This window comes from Pristis pectinata, chromosome 20 (assembly GCF_009764475.1).
Source record: "Pristis pectinata isolate sPriPec2 chromosome 20, sPriPec2.1.pri, whole genome shotgun sequence".
NCBI lineage: Eukaryota > Metazoa > Chordata > Chondrichthyes > Rhinopristiformes > Pristidae > Pristis > Pristis pectinata.
This window is the reverse complement of record NC_067424.1, coordinates 39,742,337-39,765,300: the sequence shown is the minus strand read 5'-3', so window position 1 is coordinate 39,765,300 and position 22,964 is coordinate 39,742,337. Positions and strand designations below refer to the sequence as shown.

Below are 22,964 nucleotides of genomic sequence, written 5' to 3'. Positions count from 1 at the left end.
CCCCCACAATTGAATCCATCTGCCAGATCTTCAACTACTCACTCACCTGTCCATATCTCCTTGTTAGTTTCTTCATGTCCTCTTCACAACCTCCCCATCTTTGTATCATCAGCAAGTTTAGTGACCAGAACTTTGGATAAGATTTTCTTCAAAGGACTGGGTAGCCACGTGGATGTAAGCAAAATGGAGGGTTATGGGCTGTGTAGGAGGGAAGGGTGAGATTGATCGTGGAGTCAGTTTATATAGGTTGGCACAACATCGTGGGCCGAAGGGCCCGTACTGTGCTGCACCGTTCTATGTTCTATGACTCCAATAAGCTGATCAAACATGATTTCCCTTTCACAAGACTATGTTAGCTCTGCCTGATTACCTTGAGGTTTTCCAAGTGCCCCTGTGTAACATCTTCGATAACACTTTCTACAACAGATGTTAGCCCAACTGACCTGCAACCTTCGTCTCAGTCTCCCTCCTTTTCTGAACAATTGCGATATATTTTCAATGGATCTTCCCAAATCTCAGGAACCAGGTACCAACTATCTGACTTGCCATTAAGGTCCTCAGACGAAGATCTGGAGACTCATCATTCCATAGCTCCAACATGGTCCTCCTCACCGGTCAGTGTACAGACATCCCCCTGAGAACAAGCGACTGAGAGACACCAGTCAGTGTACAGATATTCCCCTGAGAGCGAGGGACTGAGACACCGGTCAGTGTACAGATACCCCCCTGAGAGAGAGGGACTGAGAGACACCGGTCAGTGTACAGATATCCCCCTGAGAGAGAGGGACTGAGAGACACTGGTCAGTGTACAGATATCCCCCTGAGAACGAAGGACTGAGAGACACCGGTCAGTGTACAGATACCCCCCTGAGAAAGGGGGACTGAGAGACACCAATCAGTGTACAAATGTCGCCTTGAGAGACACAGATGCTATTGGCGTGATAAAGGTGGGGATAAGAGAGGAAGGGGAGTTGCTCTTATGATCATGGAGAACATCACTAAGAGAGGATATTCCTGGGGAATCATCCAGTGAGGCTATATAGGTGAAGCTCAAAAATAAAAAGTGGATGATTACTTTAATGGGATTGTACTTTAGGCCCCACCAATAGTCAGGGAGAACTAGAGAGGCAAATAGCGAGATTGTAGATAGCTGTAAGAATCATAGGGTTGTAATAACAGGTGATTTTCACTTCCCTGATTTTGACTGAGATGGGGCGGAATTTGTTAAGTATGTCCAGGAATGTAGATGAACCTACGAAGGAGGAGACAACACTGGACCTCCTATTGGGAAATGAGGCTGGGCAAGTGACTGAAGTGTCAGCGGGGGAAGCACTTTGGAATGGAGAACATAATTCTATGTCTTCAAATACTGATGGAAAAAGATAGAACTGGTCCACAAGTTAGTCCTAAATTGGGGCAGAACCAATTTTGATGGCATTAGACAGGAATTGCAAAGTTTGTCTGGGAGAGGCTATCTGCAGGTAAAGGGACATCTGGCAAGTGGGAGGCTTTCAAAAATAAGTTAAGATTTCTTTATTAGTCACGTGTACATCAAAACTCACAGTGAAATGCATCTTTGCATAGAGTTCCAGGGAGAGTTCAAGACCAACATGTTCCTGTTAGAGTGAAGGGCAAGGCTGGCAGGATTAGGGAACCCTGGTTGATGAGGGATATTGAAGCTATCATGAAAAAGGAGGCATATGTCAGGTACAGGCAGCCGGAATCAAGCAGATCCCTGGACGAGTGTGTGGGATGAAGGAGTGCACTTAAAAGGGGAATCAGGAGGGCAAAAAGAAGACATGAGATAGCTTCAGCAGATGATAAAGGAGGATCCCAAGAGATTCTATAACTATATTGTGCAAAAAAGTAATTAAGGAGAGAATAGGGTCCCTTAAGGACTAATGTCATCATCCATGTGTGAAGCCACGAGAGTTGGCGAGGTCTTAAAGGATTTGCCTCGTCTATATTTACTGTGGAAATCATGGAAGCCAAAGAATTCAGGGAAGAGAATAGAGATGTCTCGGAGCATATCCACATGGGATAAGAGCAGTCTTCAAGCAAATAAAGATGGATAAATCTCTGGGGCCTGACCAAGTGTTTCCTCGGACATTCCTATCCTATGAAGAATCATCAGGACCCTGCAAATGTACTTGTATCATCCTTAGCCATGGTTGAGGCACTGGAAGATGGCTGCGAGGACAAGACAGAGAACTACAGGCCGGTGGGCCTAACATCAGTGGTGGGGAAGTTACTGGAGGGGATTCTGAGAGACAGGATCCACCTGCATTTAAAAAGGCAAGGACTGATCAGGGATCGACAGCAAGGCTTTGTGTGTGGGAGATCACGTCTCACAAATTAGACTGAGTTTTTGAAGGGGTAATGGAGAGGACTGACCGGGGCAGGGCGGTAGACGTGGACGACGTGGACTTTAGCAAAGGCTTTCCACAATGTCCCGTGTGGTAGGCTGGTCTAGAAGGTTAGATCCCATGGGATCCAGCCAATTGGATATAAAATTGAATTGGTGATAGGAGTCAGAGGGTCGTAGATGAGGGTTGCTTTTCACATTGGAAGCCTGTCACCAGCGGTGCATTGCAGGGATCGCTGCTGGGTCCTCCGTTGTCTGTCATCTATGTTAACGATTTGGATGAGAATGTACGTGGCATGATCAGTAAGATCGTGGGTGACATCAAAATCAGTGGTGCACCATGTACTTCTGCAGCCTGCAGTGTGCCAGTCAACAGATGCAGCTGCTGGGGATGAACCAAGACAAGGACCCTTGCATCCTTCTTCACACCCCCTTAGCAAATCCAGTCTGCAAAGAGGTGGTGGGTGACCGTCTCCTCCTCAGCACAGTCGTCCCGAGGGCAGCGTGCATTGGGAATGATATTTCAATCATGCAGTTATGATCTCACCGAGAGGCTCCCTCTCACCATCAGCCAAGTGAGCTCTTGGTGCTTGTTGGTGAGTTCTGGCGACGTGCTGGGTTGTTCACTCTCCTGTCTTGTTCGTGTGTTGCATAGAACCCTTTGCTGAATCCATCAGGAAGGACTAGAGCATAAGAGGGGTGACGTTGCCAGGCAGTAGAGACACCCAGGTCAAAACATCCCGGATGTCGTCGTCTTCTGCTTGGATCCACGGTCAGTTCACAGATTGATCAGCATCTATAACCACCGGGGGCCGGAGTCAACTGCTGTAAGAACGAGGCCATACTCTTCAGCAACTGACCCGACCGATCCAATGTCCCCTTCACCATCAGGTCTGACTACCGGAAGGTGCTGGGGGTCTGGTTCGATGGGGCTGAGGTGTGTAACAAGAATTGGCGAGACTGGATAGGAAAGGTCAGACAAAAACTGGGTCTGTGGAAACGGCGTTCTCTGTCAATAACTGGGAAGGTCTTGGTCATCAGGTGTAATGCACACTCAGGGCTGCTGTACATGGTGCAGGTGTGGCCCATTTCCTGCTCCTCCACCTTGGTAATCACCTAGGCTATCTTTATGTTCATCTGGGGGTCTGAGATGGAGCGGGTCTGACAGGTCACGACGTACAAGTCCCTGGACAACGGGGGGCAAAAGTTTATCCAACATTGGTCATCAGGTTGAGAACACCCTCGTGTGTGACTGCACCAGGCTGTGTGAGGAAACAAAGTACGTGAACATCAAGTGTCACTACGAGCTGAGGTTCTACCTGCCCCGGTGTTGCAGAGGATAGGACTTGCCCTGTCGCCACGCAACGTCCCAGTCAGCTGGACATTGCCGCGCTACCTGTCCTTCTGGTCAAACACCTTTGACCAGAAGTCCATCAGGCCATGGTCAGCACGGAACGTTCTGCAGACCCTGCAGGACGGGGACCCTGTGGATACTGTGGGGTGCTTCCCTGAGCAAACTGTCCAAATAATCTGTGAGGTGAGAAGAATTGTTGATGTTTCGGGTTGAGACCCTGCATCAGGGTTGAGAGTGGAGAAGGGAGGTAGCCAGTATAGAGAGGAGAGGGGAGGGGTGAGGCAGGGCCCCAGTAGGTGACTGGTGAATCGAGAAGGGGTGAAGGATGATGGGCAGATAAAGCAGGGTGGGGGTCGGGGCTGGGTGGAGTCGGGAGACAGAGGCAAGTGGGTGATAGGTAGAAGCAGGTAAAGGACAAAGGAAAAAAGACAGATGGAGCTGGGGAGGAGGGAGGAGGGAGGAGGGGGGAGGAGGAGGGAGGAGGGAGGAGGGAGGAGGGAGGGGGGAGGAGGAGGGAGGAGGAGGGAGGAGGAGGAGGGAGGAGGAGGAGGGGGGAGGAGGAGGGGGGAGGAGGGAGGAGGGGGGAGGAGCAGGGAGGAGGGAGGAGGGGGGAGGAGGAGGGAGGAGGAGGAGGGGGAGGAGGAGGAGGGAGGAGGAGGGGGGAGGAGGAGGGGGGAGGAGGAGGAGGGAGGAGGAGGAGGGGGGAGGAGGAGGCGGAAACAGTGGGACACAAAGGCTACCAGTGCTGGAATCTGCTAAGTAAGGAAGGTGATGGGACCCATTAGGGGAGAGGTGAAGGGCGGATGGAACCAGATGGGAGAGGAGATCCACTGGGTGAAATATGCAGGTAGTAGGTGGATGGAATCAGGAGAGGGATGAAAATGGTTGACGGGGGTGGGTGGAGGGGTGGTATGGGAGAGGAGATGAAAGTGAGAGGACAGGAGGTGAATTGGAAAGATTGGGTGGGGGACGGGGGAAACACTGGAGGTGAGGGTTACCTGAAATTGGAAAATTCACAGTTCAAACCATTGCGTTGTAATTGAGAGAGAGAGAGAGCGCGAGAGAGTGAGATGCTGTCAGAGAGACTGAGTGAGTGGAAGACATACAGACAGAGATCAAATGAGCAAGACAGAAAGACACACACACAGACTAAGGGGGACTTGCAGAGATAATGAGACAGAGAGACACAGACAGAGGGGGTGTTCAACACAAACATCGAAAGAAAGAGAGAATGAGACTGAGAGGCAGATACAGAGAGACTGAGAGTTGCACAAAAGTTGATTGAAGGGAACACAGACACAGAGAGACACACTCTAATTCAGAGAGAGTTACAAGAGTCCATGAGACGGAAAGAGAATTGAATAAGAATGCACAGAAGAGTGAGGGACAGAGGCTCAGGGTAGGGGAAAGAGGAACCAAGCGCGGCAGAGGGAGATGAAGAGAAGTCAGAGCAATGTGCCTGGTCACGGCATGTGTTCCCGATCACATGTAAACCCTGTTGCCTGTCACCCAATCACAGGCGCGTCTGAGGAGGAGTCAGTTCCTGCTCTTTTCTCTCTCCCTTCGAACCTCACAGTTACCAAAGTCCAGCTTCAAGATGTGGGAGTTCTGCGTGAGGAGGGTTCTCCACCTGCTCTCTGCCTCCCTCTTCACCAGCTGTGTGGGTAAGCTCAGACTTTAATGTTTGATTCCGGTTTTCGAAGTGTGCGAGGCTTGTCTTGGTTTTCAGTGCGTGTAAAGGGTTTTCAGTCTATTGTGGTCGCTCCCTAGCTCTCTGCTAACCCATTCACTACCCGGCTGAATCCCATGGCTAAGACACACTACTCCCTCGCCCATTCCTCTTTTATTCTTAGTTGCTCCAGTCTTCTCTTGGTGTTATCTCTCTCACTTCATCTCTCTCTATCCAAACACGCCCTCACTCTCTGTCCCTATTTCTCCTCCTCCCCGTCACTTTCCCTGTTGATTTCTTGACACATCAATCTCTGCAGATCACCTAGACTGGGTAGTCTTTCCCTTTGTCTCACCCACCCCCCCCCCCCCACCCCTCAACATCTATTTCTCCATCTCTCAACCCACCCAGCCCCATCTGTCGGTTGATATCCGGTGTCCAGCACTATTTTTGGCTTCATGTACTTCTTGTTCACCACAAGTGTCTGAGCCTGAACCACTTCCTGCAACTGTTTGATACAGGATTTGACCAAACAGCATCCAATTGAGAACCAGCTCATTGCACCCCGACAGAGAGACAGAAAGACGGAGAGAGAGAGACGGAGAGAGAGAGACGGAGAGAGAGAGAGAGAGAGGAGTGGGGCAGGAGATCTCTTGAAGATCTGTAAGGTGTCTCAAAAGCAGAGCTGCTTTCCTTTAGCCTACAGAACATAAGAGCATGGACGTGATGGCAGAACTGTATCGACACTTCTTCAACCACAGCTGGTCACCACATCAGAAAACAAATGGGGCACACTGGGCAGAGTAGCAGGAACTCTACAAACATGTAACCAACAAGAATTTTGGGATCTGGTGAAGATGAAAATTCTGGTCCAGGCCCCAAAACCTTCATTAGTCGCTGTCCAGTGACTGGCTCCCAGAGTCTTTTGCTATAAGCCTTAGTGTCGACTGTGCACTCCTGCCCCGTCTTGTCACCTTGTCAGCCTCAGTCAAGTCCCAAGACCCAACGGGGGAGCCCTCTGACTGGAGGTGACCATATTCCACACACTGAAAATATTCCTATAATTCTGTCAGGGACATGAGCTGGTAGTAGCGCGTCATCTTAAAGGCAGTACTCCATAAGAAAAAATATATTGTCATGGCATGCTCGGGAGTATAATCAATGTCCAAACACCTCTGCAGGGTCTGAAGGCAGAGAGTCACCACATGGGTTTGAATGCACACCAGTGGCTGACCGTCCTCCCCAATCGGAACCACAGCAGAGACTCAGTGCCTCCTCCTGATCCAGAAGAAATCCACCAGATTCTTCTGGATCTTGGAAGCAAAGGCGGGGGACGGGACAAAGGTAACCAACCAGGAAAGAGGTCATCAGTTGGTTTATGACCAGTGCTTGGCCCCTGAAGGAAAGCACTGAGTAGTCCTATCCAGTGCCTCAGCCAGATGGTGACTTTCACCTTCATCTCCTGCCTGTTCGCTAGCCAGACTTCCTCAGCCCAGCTCAGGTAGACTCCCGGATAGACGAAGTGTGTGGTACTCCACGCAAACAGTCTCATCTGCTCCAGCAGGACATCTGCTTCAGAAGTCAGGAATCTCTCTCCCCATTGAGGTGGACGCGTTGGAAAAGAATTGCTGACCCTTACATGTCATCTGCAGGACATTGGAACTGTAACCCTGGGCAGCACACCATCAGCAAAAACGGAGAGGATGGCCTTTCTCCTTGTCCCACACAGGGCCAAACATGTCAAGGTAGTCGGCCAAATCTGGAGCATCCCTAACAGACCTTTCTTGCAAAACTAAGGGCTCCAGTAGTATTGGCCAGACATTTTATAGCAGTGTACACAAGCTGGATCTGGACTGCAGATTCAGAGTCATGGAGTTCTACAGCACAGAGGTGAACCCTACGGCCCACCACATCCATGCTGACTTTTCATCCCCCAATGCTTTGCCAAACTTCCTCCTGATCCTGCTGTAACTTTACAATCTATCAGTACTAATCCTTTTTACCAGCATTTCGTCCAGGGCCTTCTACAGTTTAACAATTTAAGCGCTTGTCCAGATGCTTCTTAAATGTCGCGAGAGTACCAGCCTCCTCCTCTACCTCAGGCAGTGGGTTCCAAATTCCAACCCCTGGGTAAAAAAGATTTCCTTTGGATCCCCTCTGACCCTCTTACCATAAGCCTATGTTCTCTGCTTTCAAACACCACTACTATGGGAAAAAATTTCCTGCTATCCATCCTACCTGTGCCCCTCGCAATTTTGTATACCTCTCTCAGGTTCCCATTCCCACTCCAAGGAAAACAAACCCAGCCTATCCAGTCTCTCTCAGAATTGAAACACTCCAAGCCCGGGCAACATCTCTTCTGCACCCTCTCCAGTCGTCTGTAAACTTATTCCTTAAACCTCCTACACTGATTGAATTGGATTATTATTGTCGTACAGTGAAGGACTTGTCTTGCATACTGTTCATACAGATCAATTCATGACACGGTGCATTGAGGTAGTACAAGGTAAAGCAATACAGAATGGAGAGTGAAGTGTCACAGCTACAGAGAAAGTGCAGTGCAGGTAGACAATAAGGTGCAAGGTCACAATGAGGTAGATTGCGAGGTCAAGAGTCCACCTTATCGTACTAGGGAACCATTCAATAGTCTTATAACAGCGGGATAGAAGCTGTCCTTGAGCCTGGTGGTAAGTGCTTTCAGGCTTTTGTATCTTCTGCCCGATGGGAGGGGGGAGAAGAGAGAATGTCCGGGGTGGGTGGGGTCTTTGATTATGCTGGCTGCTTTACCGAGGCAACGAGAGTCCATGGAGGGGAGGCTGGTTTCTGTGATGTGCTGAGCTGCCTCCTCAACTCTCTCCAGTTTCTTGCAGTCCCAGGCAGAGCATTTGCCCAACCAAACAGTGATGCATCTGGATAGGATGCTTTCTATGGTGCATCGATAAAAGTTGGTGTCAAAGGGGCCATGCCACCTTTCTTTAACCTCTTGAGCAAGTAGAGGAGCTGGTGAGCTTTCTTAGCCGTGGCATCTACCTGGTTGCTATATCAAATAGTTGATATCCAAATTGTTACTGTATTTAACAGTAAGTGTCCCAGCAACAATCCCTGTGCAACACCACTGGTCAAAGGCTTCTAATCCCATGAGAGACTTTGACACCCACCTGTCTCGCTTCCTTCAGGGATCTGTGGATGTGCTGTCCAAGGGCCCTCTCCGAGTTCCATCTGTCCCCCCGCACCTCTCACACCCTCCCATTTATTGACTGTTCCCTCACCATGTTTACCCTCCCCAAACATACCCCCACCCTACCCTGGGATGGGTCCCATTTGCCGTGCCTGTGCCCCCCTGACCCGTCCATCGATATCCGGCTGTAGGCTGCAACTTCCTTCCTCAGGGCCGGGTGCGAGAGTCTTCACTCTGTTCCCCCCGTGGGCTCACTGTGTGATGTAGGGACCGTGGGCCGAGTCCCTCACAGGGCCGGGAGCCAGACGATGGGCCGCATGGCCTGCTGCTGTGTCTGTGATTCTCCCAGCTCCGATTCCTCCTCCAGTCACTGAGCTCACCTGCTGACTGCCTCCTCTTGTCTCCTCAGCTGCGACTGGGGCTTCTCCTCCCACTGTGAACGGAACTCTGGGACACTCGGTCTCCTTACCTCCCGGGATCCCAGTCGGACCGGACGTTACTGAGGCTGAGTGGAGACGGACATCACCCAGAACCATGATAGCGAAATATTCGAAGGGGCACATTGAATACTTCGGTTCTGAGGAGTACAAGCGACGGGTAACTCTTCATCCCGGGGACTTCAGTCTGGAAATCTGTGATCTACGGAGAGAGGACACTGGTGATTATGAGGTGGATGTTTTATCGAGTTCAGGAGCTGAGAATAAAACGACAGTGCGACTGGAGGTGTACGGTGAGTGAGACTGCCGCGGAGGGGCCCGGGCTTCACCGGTTCCTGAAACACCCCTAATGAACGGGCGAGGGTACATCGGCGAGACAAAGCGCAGACGGGGCAACTGCTTGGCTGAGCGCCTGCACTCTGCCCACAATGGCCACGGGAGCCCCTGGTTGCAAGCCATTTCTTTCCCCCTTCACATTCCCACATCGCCCGATCTCCTCGGCCTGATCCACTGGCAGGGCGAGGCCCAATGCACCACCTCATATTCTACCTGGTGAGGCTACAGACCAAAGGCACGGACTCCAATTTCAGGTAACCTGCTCCCCCTCTTGTGCCTTTCTCGCTTCTCCTGATCTACTCAGGTCCTCTCACACACAGCCTTCTTTTCACCCACACCCTCCCCAGCCCCCAATCACCCGCTGTCTTTCCCCTGCGCCCATCTATTCCAACCACCCAGCAGCTGCACGGTCCCCTCACTGGGTCTCCTCCCCCATTGTTCCCATCTGCCACCACCCCTCCCTTATCTGGTTCTCTTCACCTTTCTTTCTCATTGGACTCACCTGCAGCACTTTGTTGCCTCCAGCTCTCACCTCCCAGCTCTGTCACTATCTCCACCCCTACCTCATCCACCGGACTCCATCTGCCAATCAACCCCTCCCCACCTGGATCCACCTCTTGCTTGCCAGCTCTTGCTGCACCCCTCCCCCTCTCCTCTTTATACTGGCTATCTCCTCTCTGCTCTTTTGCGTCTAGGTGAAGGGTCTTAACCTGAAATGTCTGCTGTCCATTTTCTTCCCTGACCCTGATTTCCTCCAGCGGCTCATTTCTTGCACCTGGTCTGTCATGTTCAGGGATCCCAGTTGTTCTGCCTGTTTCCCAGAGCACTGCTTGTTAATTCCCCAGACTGAGGTCTGAGCTCAGCAAGGTGTTTACTCCTCAGCCTTCGTGCTGTGCTTTGCTGAGCGATCCCCTGTGTGTTCATTACACAGAATGTAGTGCCCCAGTGAGTGACACAGTACATGTACACACAGCACACTCACACCCAGCAATATAGTTCCTGACTCACTCTTACAATAATATAACATTCCCAATAATCTCACCCAGCAACGTCTGGCTGAGAAATCTTCTCTCCTCCATCCCAGGGTTACCTGGTTCCCATTGAATGGAGGAGAACATCAGAACATGGGAACTAGGAGCAGGAGGCGGCCATTTGGCCACTCGGGCCTGCTCCCTACTCACTGAGATCAGGGCTGGTCTGACCTTGGCCTCAGCTCCACTTTCCTGCCTGTTCCCCACAACCCCCGACTCCCCTCCAGACCAAAACTCTGTCTGTCTCGGCCTTGAACACGTTCAGTGACTTGGCCTCCACAGCTCTCTGGGGGAGAGAATTCCAAAGATCCCTAACCCTCAGGGAGGAGAAATTTCTCGTCACATCCACCTGAAATGGGCGGCCCCTTATTCTGAAACTGTGCCCCTTATTCTGAAACTGTATCCTTTGTTCTGAATCCACTCACAAGGGGGAACATCCTCTCAGCACCCACCCTGTCGAGTCCCCTCAGAATCTTATGTACCCATCATCTCCTGTGCCTCTCTCCCTCGTGTGCGTATCCAGCTTCCCTTAAAACCCCTCAGCGAGATTCAGTGCGGCCACTCCCTGTGGGAACGTCCCACATTCCCACCACTCAGTGGGGAAGGGAGTTTCTCCTAGATTCAGCAATGGATTTTCCAGATGGTACACACTGCACCCACGGTTGTGGAGGGAGGGAGTGTTTAGGGAGGTGAACGGGGAGCCGATCGAGCGGCTGCTTTGTCCTGGATGGTGTCAATCTTCTTGAGAGTTGTTGGGGCTGCAGCCACCCAGGCAGTGGAGAGTGTTCCATCCCACTCCTCGCTGGTGCCTTGGAGATGGGGGAAAGGCCTTGGGGTGTCAGGAGGTGAGTCACTCCCCACAGGATACTCTGACCAACTCTTGTTGCCACAGTGCTTGTGCAGTTAGTACAGCTGAGTATCTGCTCTCTGGTGTTCATGGCATGGGAATCACTGATGGGGATGTCATTGAATTTCAAGCATATTGTTGTCTCTTATTGGCACTTCTATGATGTGACTGTTACTTGCCACTTATTAGCCAGTGCCTGAATGTTGAACAGAGAACATAGAACAATACAGCACAGGAACAGGCCCTCTGGCCCACAATGATATGCTGAACCAACGTTGTCTGGGTCTTACTGCAGGCAGGCATGGGCTGCTTCACCTGCTGAGGTGTGAATGGAACTGAACATTGTGCAGTCACCGGTGAACATCCCCACTTCTGACCTTAGGATGGAAGGAAGGTCACTGATGAAGCAGCTGATGGTGGTTGGGCCCAGGACCCTGCCCTGAGGAGCTCCTGCACTGATATCCCAGGGTCGGGATGAGTGACCTTCTCTGTGCGAGGTCTGATTCTGACCACTGGAGTGTTTTCCCCTTGATGCCCATTGACATCGGTTTTACCAGGGTTCCTTGATGCCACACTCAGTGAAATGCTGGCTTGACGTCGAGGGCAGTCACTCTCACTTCACCTCTGCAATTCAGCTCTTTAGTCTATTCTTGGACCGAGTCTGGAGCTGAGTGGTCCTGCTGAAACCCCAACGGGGCAACAGTGAGTGGGTTATTGGTGAGTACGTCAACAACACCTTCCCTCACTTTGCTGATAGTTGACAGGGGACTGACTGGGCACGAATCAGAGACACAAGAGAGAATGCAGATGCTGGAAATCTGGAGCAACACACAAAGTGCTGGAGGAACTCAGCAGGTCAGGCAGCATCCATGGAGGGAAATAAACCGTCAGTGTTTCGGGCCGAGACCCTTCATCAGGACTGGAAAGGAAGAGGGCAGAAGCCGGAATAAGGAGGGAGGAACACAAGCTGGCAGGTAATAGGTGAGTCCAGGTGAGGGGGGAAGGTGGGGGTAAAAGGGAGTGATGTATGAAGCTGAGAGGTGACAGGTAGAAGAGGCAAAGGGCTGAAGAGGAAGGAATCTGGTAGGACAGGGTGTGGACCATGGAATAAAGGGAAGGAGGTGGGGAACAGATGGGCAGGTCATGAGGGTGGGGAGGGGAAAGAGAAAGGGTGAAGGGGCCACAGGAATCAGAGAAAACAAAGGGGGCGAAGGGGGCAAAAATAAAATGTGGGAGGGGGTAAAAGAGGGAGGGGTTACCAGAAGTTCGAGAAATCGATGTTGAGGCTGTCAGGTTGGAGGCTACTAAGGCGGACTATGAGCTGTTGCATCCGGTGCTCCCGGTGCGGCGGCCTCTACATCGGTGAGACCCGGCCCAGATTGGGTGACCGCTTCGTCAAGCACCTTCACTCCGTCCGCCGCAACAGCCGGGATCTCCCGGTGGCCGCCCACCTCAATTCCACATCCCACTCCCTCCCTGACATGTCTGTCCACGGCCTCCTCTACTGCCACGTCGAGGCCAGACCCAGGTTGGAGGAACAACGCCTCATATTCCGCCTTGTGAGTCTCCAACCTGGTGGCCTCCACATCGATTTCTCCAACTCCTGGTAACCCCTCCCCTCTCCCCCCCCCTCCAATTTTTTCTTTTCCCTCCACTTCCTTTGTTTTCCCTCATTCCTGAGGCCCCCTCACCCCTCCCCTCCCCTCTGGACCTGCCCATCCATTCCTCACCTCCTTCCCTTTATTCCATGGTCCCACTGTCCTCACCTCCCGGATTCCTCCTTCAGCCCTTCCACCCATCACCTCTCAGCTTCTCACCCCCCTCCCCCCACCCACCTACCTTCCCCCTCCCACCCGGACTCACCTATCACCTGCCAGCTCCTCCCCGTCACCGACCTCCTTATTCCGGCTTCCACCTTCTTCCTTTCCAGTCCTGATGAAGGGTCTCGACCCGAAACGTCGACGGTTTATTTCCCTCCGCAGATGCTGCCTGACCTGCTGAGTTCCACCAGCAGTATGTGGGTGTTGGGCAGGAATCAGCCGGATTGGATTTGTCCGGCTTTGTGTGAATAGGATACCCCTGGGCAATGTTCCACACTGTGGGTGGATGCCGGTGCTGTAATTGTCCTGGGACAGCTCGGCCAGAGGTCCATCTGGTTCTGGAGCACAGGCCTTCAGTACTACAGCTGGGATGTTGTCTGTTCCCAAAGCCGTTGGTGTATCCAGTGCTCTCAGCTGTTTCCTGATGTCAACTGAATTGTCTGGAGACAGGTTTCTGTGACGGTGGGATCTCAGGGGGAAGCCAGGGGGAGATCATCCTCTCAGCACTTCTGTCTGAACAGATCAGCCTTGTCTCCAGCACTCACATGCTGGGTCCCACTGTCACTGGGGGTGGGAATGTTCTTGGGGCCTCCTCCTCCAGACGTTGCTGGGTAAGGTTATTGCAACACCTCCTTTCATGACCAGATGTGGGAGGGCTGTAGAGCTTTGATCTGATCTGTGAATTGTGAGATCCCTCAGCTTGACAGTAGTGGTGGAGTGAGGGACGTGTCGGGCCAGGAGGTCACAGACTGTGTGGTGGATATTTCTGCTGTCACTGATGGTCCACAGACCCTCGTGGACACCCAGCTTTCAGCTGCCACACCTGTTCCGATTCGATCCCACTGAGCACGACTGTAGTGTCACACAACACGATGGAGGGAGTCGTCAGTGTGAAGACCGGACTCTGTCTCCACAAGGACGGTGCGGTGGTCACCCCTACCAAATGTACCTGCCACAGGTAGACTGGGGAGGACCAGGTCAGGTAGGTTTATGCCTGGTGTTGGTTCACTCACTCCCTGCCACAGACCCAGTCTGGCCGCTCTGCCCTTCAGGACTTGGCCAGCTCGGTCCGTGGTGGTGCTACCGACCCAGTCCTGGTGATGGACACTGAAGTCCCCACCCAGAGGACATTGTGTGTCCTTGCTGCTGCCACTGCTTCTTTCAAGTGTTGTCCTACATGGAGGAGAACTGGTTCATCCTCTGAGGGAGGACGGGAGCTGGTGATCAGGGGGAGGATTCGCTGCCTAGTGTTTGGTCCAGTGTCTCTGCTTTCAGTGAGGATGAATCTGTTGCCCCAGGACCCTGTTCAGTTCTTTGTGACTCATTCCCCATTCCGACTCCTTGTTTCCCCTCCCAGAATGAGCTGCGCCACCAGATTGGAATTAACTTCCTGATCACACCCCCGATCTGTGTGCTGATTACTTTGTGGGAGAGAGTGTGCATGACCCAGGATCTGCACAGTGTCAGATTCACTCCGGAACACCGCACACAATCCCAGTCTGGGTCTGTGCTGATCACAGTCCCAGGGCTGTGGGACCAGATGCAGGGCAGGTTTGGTCTAGGTCACATTTAGGTGTATAAGGGACACCTGGACCATTCACAGGAGTGACAAAAGATGTGGAACTGGAGAGAATTCCCGGGATACAGAGCCAGAAACAGGACACGGCGGAGGGTTTGTGGATGAGCGCAGGCAGTGGTTGGGAAAGAGGGCACAGCCCACGTGGGAACTTCCTCCAGCAGCAACTGGCTGAACTGAAGGGTGAGGGAAGGGTTAAACTGGTGGTTGGAAATGAGCTGGGATCGGCTTAAACTTCACTCGGGACTGTTGGGGACGGGACGGGGGGGTTGGGGATCGAGGTGTCCACAAGGATCTCCTTTACTCGTCTTTCATCTCTCCGTCCCAACCTCAGAGCCCGTGTCAGGAACAAATATCACGGTTCAGAACATCACCGGGACCTGCAACCTCACCCTGACCTGCTCCGTGACCTCAGGCAACCCCACCAGCTTCAGGTGGTGGAGGGGAGGGGAAGCTGTGGGAAAGGACAGCCCCCATCACCTCTGGGAACACGGAGAGACGGTAGAGGTTCATCACACAGCAGAGGTGGAGGACGTTGTGTACAGGTGTGAGGCCAGGAACCCCGGCAGTGAGGGCACGGCACAGATCCGGCTGCGGGACGTCTGTAACATAACCACATCTGGTGAGTCAAACACACTGCAGATGCTGGAACTCTGAAAGAAAAACAGAGCATCCTGGGAATACTCAGAAGATCAGACAGAAGCTGTCACCAGAGAAACAGAGAAAATGTATCAGATCGACGACCTTGTGTCAGAACTTTGAAAAATTAGAAATCAGATGTGTTTTATCTGACAGAAAAGTGGGAAGACTAGAGGTAGAAGAGGGAATGGCAGTGATAAGGTAGAGACAGAGACACATAACAGAAGTGATGATGACGCTGGCTGAGAAAGAAAGAGAGAGAGAGAGAGAGAGAGAGAGAGAGAGAGAGAGAGAGAATCTTCATGCTGAAACTGAGGGATAGATACCTTTTATTCATCATCACGGCAGGCTTCGAATTCATTTAGACGGGGATGTAGGGGATGAAACTGAAGCCTCTGCTAAGATCAGCTTGTTTGTATCAGAAGGGGAAGAACATGATGAGCGCACGGCATGGGGTGCGATTGGGCAGAGGGGAGCTCAGAGGAAAGTGAGGAGCAAGAATGACTCAGAGCAGCTTTGGAATTCGAATTGTTGAAGTTTGTGATTATTCATGTCTGAAAAGGAAAGGTTTTTGTTGAACCACCAAAGACAACAATGGGTGAAGGGGAACTGTGGAGCTGGACAATGTTGAGATGGAGTGAATCAAAGTTGTTGAGAGAGGTCAAGAGAATGCACATGTCAACGTCTGGTATTAAGCATGGGCTTCAGCGTGCCATGAGAATGCCAAATAGCTTGAATGTACCTGTAATCTTGGGTGGGTCCGAGATGCGAAGGATGAAATTTCAGTTGGAATCTACATGAAATAATTTGTAGCCAGAGAAATTCACTGAGGAATGAGATGTGGTTTTGGGCACCTCATGAAAAAAAAACAAGAAGGGAACCAGTAACCTTTGAGGGTGCACTGTAATTAGATTTCTGGAAGGCATTCGAGAAGGTGCTGCAACAAAGATTATTGAAGAAAATAACAGCTTGCAGTGGAAGTAACGTATTGGTGTGATTACATTGGCTGGCCACAGGAAACAGAGCAGACATAAAGGCACAAACTATGACAAGTGGTGTGCCACTGCAATCCTGCTGAGGCCTCAACTTGTCTGCAAATTTTAACAAGATTTGGATGAAGCGAACAGATGATGTCAGAAAGTGGGTTGTGAAATGGACATGATGTGATTATAACAGGATACAGACAGGTTAAGTGAGTGGGCAAGGATCTGACAAATGGAGAATAATGTGGGAATATGTGAGATTGTTCATTTTGGCAGGAAAAATAACAAAGCACATGACCTAAGTGTCACAAACCAGCAACAAAAGAAACACACTGAGCATGATTCAGTGTTAAAAACTATTTTATTAATCACTACTTATGATAATACGTAAAATAAAAGTTAAAAAAAATGTTAGTATGTTAGAATTCAAGAATGTTAAACCTCGAACGTTAACCCCAAAACTAAACTCTTCGTGTGTGTGTGTGACAAAGTCCAAAACTCCCAGTTCCGGAATGGTTCTTAAAGTTCAGTTCCGCAAGCCATAAGGTGAAACATGAGCAAGGGCTTCTTCAACAACCACCGTTGTCTGAAGATAAGATGTAGATGTAGAAAAACATAGAGAGAGTACATACGAAATCCAAATGTTCCACAATGGAACCCAAACGACACTTCAGTGTTTACTCGGTAGTGACTTCCTCACCCCGAAAAGCATCCGAACCGTGGTCGTCCACACACAAATACCTGTTTCCTTCTACAGGTCAGCAACAAAGTGAACTCCACCGGATTACTTCCAACTTCCATACATGGATTTCAGTGGCAAACACAGTTATTGTTTCTCATCCATCGATAGAGAAAACAAGCAGGCTGGTGTCTCTCTCCCTTCTCTCTCTCTCTTTCTTCTTCTTCTGACTTCTTCAACAACGTCATTACGTCCTTTATCTTCTATTGACGTAAGCACGCCCCACACACACATACACACACACTCTCTATCTTAAAGGGACTTTCACTGAGTCCGTAACATAAGTGGTGAGAGATTGCAGTCAGAGGATCATACAGCACAGAAACAAGCCCTTCGGCTTACCATGTCCATCAATACCTACTTCCACTGATCCCATTTCCCACCTCGTGGTCCGTCACCTTCTGTCCCTTCGAAGTTCACATGCTCGCCCAGAAGTTGAAATGTCGTGGGAGTACCTGCCCCCACCACCTTCTCAGGCTGTGTGTTCCAGATTCAGCTGCCCTCCGGGTGAAAAAAAACCTTCTTCAGATCTCCTTTGCACCACTACTCACATTCAACTTCTGTCCTCTGGTCTTAGAAACCTCTGTCATTGTGAAAAGTTTCTTCCTGTCAACTCTATCTCTGCCCCTGAATTTTGATAATTTTGTACACCTCTTTCAGGTCCCCCTCAGCCTCCTCTGCTCCAAGGAAAACACACCCAGCCAATCCAGTCTCCCCTCATAATGGAAATGCTCCGTCCCAGACAACATCCTGGTGAATCTCTTCTCAACCTCTCCAGTGCAATCACATCCTTCCTATCATGTGGCAGCCAGTACTGCACACAATATTCCAGCTGTGGCTTACCCAATGTTTTATATCATTGATCCCTCTGAGATGCAGAGGGATCTGCGCATCCCAGTGTATAATCCGCAAAAGTCGGAGGTACAGCAAGAAATTAGCGCAGAATGTTGAGGTTTTTTTGGAAAGCTGAATTGAACACAGAAGTAGGGAGGTTATGCTCCAGTTATGTAGGGCATTGGTGAGACCATATCTGGAGCATTGTGTACGATGTTGGTTTCATTGTGCAAGGAAGGTGTAAACGAATTGGACACAGTTGAGAGTTTACCTGGAATGAGCGGGTTATCTTATGAGGGAAGGTTGAACAGGCTGGACAGGTTTAGATGAGTGAGGGGACCCGAGTTAAGATCCCAAGGGGGCTGACAGGGTGCACGTGTTTCCTCTTCAGGAGAAACTAGAAGAAGAGATCTTTTAAAAAAGAGTCACCCATTTATTATAGAAATAAGGTGATTTTTTTCTCTCAGAGGGTGGTAAACCTCCAGCATTCTTCCTGTAACAGTAGTGAATATTATTAAGGCAGAGGGAGAGAGATTCTTGATGAGTAAAGGGGTGAAAGTCACTGGAGGTGGGTGGGAGCACAATGTTGAGGTTGGTCAGATCAGTCATGATTTTCAATGGTGGGGCAGGCCTGAGGGGCCAAGAGACCGACTGCTGTTCTGAACAAGTGAAGGAGATGGATGGAGAGGGGAGCAGAGCTTCTTCAAGGTCCACATTGGTGGAAGAGAGGTGAGAAAGTGCAAGAGGCAGCAGGCCGCGCGGCATCTGTGGGGGGAGAAACAGACTCAATTTTTCAGGTCAATGACTTTCTGTCGGTCCTTGGAAAAGTTAGAAATCAAAGATGCAGCAAGTAGAGAAGGGGATGGGGTGGGGAGAACAAAGGGAATGTCTGGACCAAGGGAAGACCAGAGAGGCTCAACACAAGTGGGGACGGTGCCGGTGCAAAGGGGGAGATGAAGGCCTGTTAATTGCAAATGGAGTCTCTGGAGGAGGAGTAAATGGAAAGAGATGAGGGTTCACCGGCCTACATTTACCTGGCTTTTACCTGCTGCCCTTCTTAAATAAAGGAACAACATTGACCATCCTCCTGTCTCCTGGTACCTTGCCTGTGGTTGACAAAGATGCAGAAATCTCAGTCAAGGCCCCAGCTTTCTCTTCCCTTGGGATTCTAGGACAGTTCTCATCCAAGCCCTGGGATTTATCGAGTCTTATGCATTGCAAGACATCTCACCCTTCCACCTTCTTAAAACTGACATGTCCCAGCCTATCAACATATCCCTCCCTGAACTCGCTATCCTCCACATCCTTCTCATTGGTGAATACAGATGAGAACTGTTCATTAAGGACCTCACACACATCCCCTGTCTCCACACACAGGTTACCCCTTTGGTCCCTAAGGGGACCCACTCTTTCCCTGGCAGGCCTCTGTCGCCTAATATATTGTTAGAATATCTTTGGATTCTCCTGAATCTTACCTGCCAGGGATATTTCCTGACCAAAAACAAGCTGCTGGAGGAACTCAAGCAGGTCAGGCTGCATCTGTGGAGGGAAGTGAACATTCGATGATTTAGGTCGAGACCCTTCATCTGGACTGATGGAAGGGAGATGGCCAGTACAGAGCGAAGGGATCAGGTGAAGCAAAGGCTGGCAAGAAGTAGGTGGTGCCAGGTTTGAGGAGGGGGGGCTGATAGGCAGATGGAGGAGGGGAGAGTGGGAATATTGATGGGAGGTGATGGGTGGAGGTTACAGATGATGGAATCTGATATAAAACGACAGCGGAACATGGAACCAAATACTGGAGGTGGGAGGGCAGATGGGAAGAGTTGGGGTGGGTGGGTGGAGGGGACCCAGTGGGAGGAGTGTGTGGCTGATAGGCAGATGGAGGGTGGAGGAAGGGAACAGGGTGATCGTGGGCTGGGGGTGAGCGGTGGGTGTGGGAGGAACTGGGTAGATCGAGGGAGGGAGAAAGGGACAGAGGTGGGGCAGATTATCTGAAACTGGAGAACTCATTGTTCACGCCATTGGGGTGTAGACCACCCTTACGGAATATGACGTGCTGTTCCTCTAGGTTGTGTTGAGCCTCACCTTGGCAGTGGAGGAGGCAGAGGACAGGCAGGTCAGTGTGGGAGTGTGGAGAGGAATTGAAATGGCTGACAACCGGGAACTCCGGAAGGCCACGGCAGACTGGTGACGGCCGATTTCCATCCACAGCCACAGCCTGTCTTGCTCAGTTCCTCCAGCAGTTAGCTTTGACAGTGGAGAAGTCCATTGACAGACACCTTCATCAAAACTGATGTGGATCAAGTGGATCCCATCAATTCCCCGTCAATGGGAGAGCGAGGATGCAGTTGGAATCACGGAATTTTTTTATCTTCCACTGTCGCAGAATCAGCGAGATCAAACTGGACCAAAGTGGTGATTATTTCGGGTGGTGTGGCTTGTGCAGTTGTTGTTCTTGGCATCATTTGTCTGGTCTGTATCAACAGAAAAAAATCGGCGCCAGGACAAAGAGAGCCACTCACTCAAGGCGAGTATCTGACACGTGGTCCATGAGTCTGAGGGGTCCGGGCGAGAGGGAGCAGGGAGCTGGAGGGGAGATGGGGGATGGGAGTGGAGCGGGGAACACAAGGGAGAAAGTGCAATGGTCAGAGGGGAGAGGAAGGAGTGAGGAGGGGAAGTTACAGGTAAAAGGGGCAGAGGCTTGAGGGGAGAGACAACAGAGGATTGGAAGGGGAGGGGGTCAGTGTAGGAGTGGGAGGGCAGTGTTGGGAAGATGAAGGTGGGAGGGGTGATAAGGGAGTGAGTCGGGAGGAGAGGAGGTGTCGGAAGGAAGGGGGAGAGTGGTCAACAGCGAGGGGGTTTGATGTGAGTGGGGTGTGGAGATGTCGTGTGGAGGTCCTCATCACCTCTCCCTCTGCTCCACAGACCCATTAACCATGAATACTATCTACGCACAAGTTCAGCAACCACGGGGAAACGCAGCCAGCCGGCAGTCTCCGGAGGGGAGCGAGATGGTAACAGGAGATGGATTAATCCAGGGAAAAGGGGGGGATGGGTGGGACTAAACCTCTCAATCCCTGGGACCGCCCTCACCATCCCCGGAACAGACACATTACCCCAGGGAAGGGGGGAATGGGGGAGTGAACCCCATAATCCCCTGGGACCACCCTCACCATCCTGGGGCAGATTGGGCTCAGGGTCCTGCTTCAGCGCAGTGCAATCCTGGGCTGAACCAGAGGTGGCTGGTGAATGAGCTCACAGCACTCTTCTGTCGTACGCAGCAAATTCCACAGGCACAGAAAGATCCCAAGGAACTAACAAAGCACCTGCTGCTCAAGCTGAATACGTGCCCCAGTGACCTCCATATCGGCTGGGTCGGGAGAGTGAGAGGTGGAACCTCAGCCAATCTCTACTCTCCCGCTGGGGTACACTTTCCACCCCACAGCTAATCCCTGGTGTACACTGCTCCCCCCCCACACCAGGTCCCTGGGGTACACTGTTCTCCCCCCATACACCAGATCCCTGGGGTACACGGTCCTCATGCACAGTCACCATGTTATACTTTCCCCTTTTGTCCCAGGTGAGTGTGTGTCCAGCGTTGGATCTCCCTTCATTCTGAACACTCTGTTTTCTCTGCAGGTTCGCAGGCAAAGGGAGAGGCTGGAGATACCCTGCACCGTGTATGAGACGGTGAAGTCCCCTGCGACGCCAGTCCCTGGGCCAGCCAGGGCCAAGGGAGGAGCCCGCAGAAACCCCAGGGACAGCTCCTTTCAAGAGTACGAAACAGTGAATTATCCTGGGGTCCCACGCTTAGCCTCAGTCAGGAATGGAGGACGACCCTGCGGAAAATCCCGCCCATTATAAGTCAGGAGGTGACAGTCCTCCACTCTGAGTCTGGTGCCATGTACACAGCCGCAGGCAGTGGTCCACACGTGTGTATTGGGTGGGGGAAATGAGTCCCACATATCCCAGCCTTGTGCAGTGAGTGGGGGGGAGGGGGTATCCCACTGACCTCAGACTAGGGCAACAGTCTGTTCAAGTGGGGGAGGGAGGGAGGGGTATAGGGGGTCCCACTTATCCTAAATCTGGGCAGCAGTCTGCATAAGTAGGTATAAGTATTGGGGTGGGGTGGGAACGTGGCAGGGCATCGCTGGGGAGTTGTAGAGCAGAACGTAGGGTGTTCCACTACAACCAGTCCGGGATGGTGGTTACGCTTGGGCAATCGTGTCTTTAGGTGGAAGGGCTGTAGGGGTCCCAATGAAACCAGCTAAAGATTCAAGAAAACAAATTTTTGTCCTCTACAACTGGAATTCCGGGGGAATTTAAATGGGATCAACAAAATGGCGAACAATTAAACACATATTTTAATTCTGTCTTCAGAAGGGAAGACACAAATAACCTTCCAGGGATATTAGGGAACCAGGTGTCCAGGGAAAGAAACTGACTGAAATTAGTATGAATTGAGAAGTAGTGCTGGGAAAACTAGTAAGGAATTGCAAACTAGTGAGCTTAACCTCAGTAATGGGAAAATGCTGTAATCTCTTACAAAAGAAACAATAACAAAACTACTTAGAATGCATTAATAGGAACAAACAAATGTGTTTAAAAAAAGGGAAACCATGCTTAACAGATCTAGTTTTTGAGGAGGTAACTCGTAGAATAGATCAGGGGAACCAGTGGATGGGGTACATTTGGACCGTCCAAAGGCTTTTGATAAGGTCCCATGAAAAGGTTAGTGTACAGAATGAAAGCACATGGATTGGATAATGGGGTGGGATCTGCAGATCAGACGGGAAGCAACAGAAATGAATAGGTCTTTGACCAGGTGGAAGCCAGTGACCAGTGGGGTACGGGAGGGATCAGTACTGGGGACCTCCCCCCCCCCCCCCATGCACACAATGGGTCAATGATTTGGGTGAAGGACTAAATGTAAAATCTCCAAGCTTGCAGATGATTCAAAGACTGGGTGGGTGGTAGCAGTGTGTGTGTGAGGAAAGTGCAGAAGCTTATAAGCTTGCAGAAAGAGCAGTAGGCCTGACGATTGGGAGCATTGTAGTATTCGGCAAAGTTTCAAGAAATTGATGAAAAAGTCTGCAACGTGAGGGTCGGCTGATGACAGACATGCAAACAGCCTAATATCTGTACATGTGCAAAAT

The 22,964-nt window shown here is 51.0% G+C and overlaps 1 protein-coding gene across 1 annotated transcript; it reads left to right on the top strand.

Moving 5' to 3' along the window:
- Positions 1–5,264: 5,264 nt before the first annotated feature.
- LOC127580910 (SLAM family member 5-like) lies at positions 5,265–21,798 on the top strand. Its single transcript, XM_052034892.1, has 6 exons — positions 5,265–5,383; positions 8,976–9,296; positions 14,948–15,235; positions 20,195–20,335; positions 20,734–20,822; positions 21,448–21,798. The coding sequence occupies exons 1-6, from the start codon at positions 5,317–5,319 to the stop codon at positions 21,670–21,672; spliced, it is 1,131 nt and encodes a 376-aa protein (XP_051890852.1). The 5' UTR covers positions 5,265–5,316; the 3' UTR covers positions 21,673–21,798.
- The last annotated feature ends 1,166 nt before the right edge of the window (positions 21,799–22,964 follow it).

What these genes read in the sequence shown, in the direction of transcription:
- LOC127580910 (XM_052034892.1), top strand. Translation starts at nt 5,317, where the DNA reads ATGTGGGAGTTCTGCGTGAGGAGGGTTCTCCACCTGCTCTCTGCCTCC. An exon ending in CTGTAACATAACCACATCTG is followed by an intron (nt 15,236 to 20,194) that starts GTGAGTCAAACA and finishes CCACTGTCGCAG; the next exon opens with AATCAGCGAGATCAAACTGG. An exon ending in CTCCGGAGGGGAGCGAGATG is followed by an intron (nt 20,823 to 21,447) that starts GTAACAGGAGAT and finishes TTTTCTCTGCAG; the next exon opens with GTTCGCAGGCAAAGGGAGAG.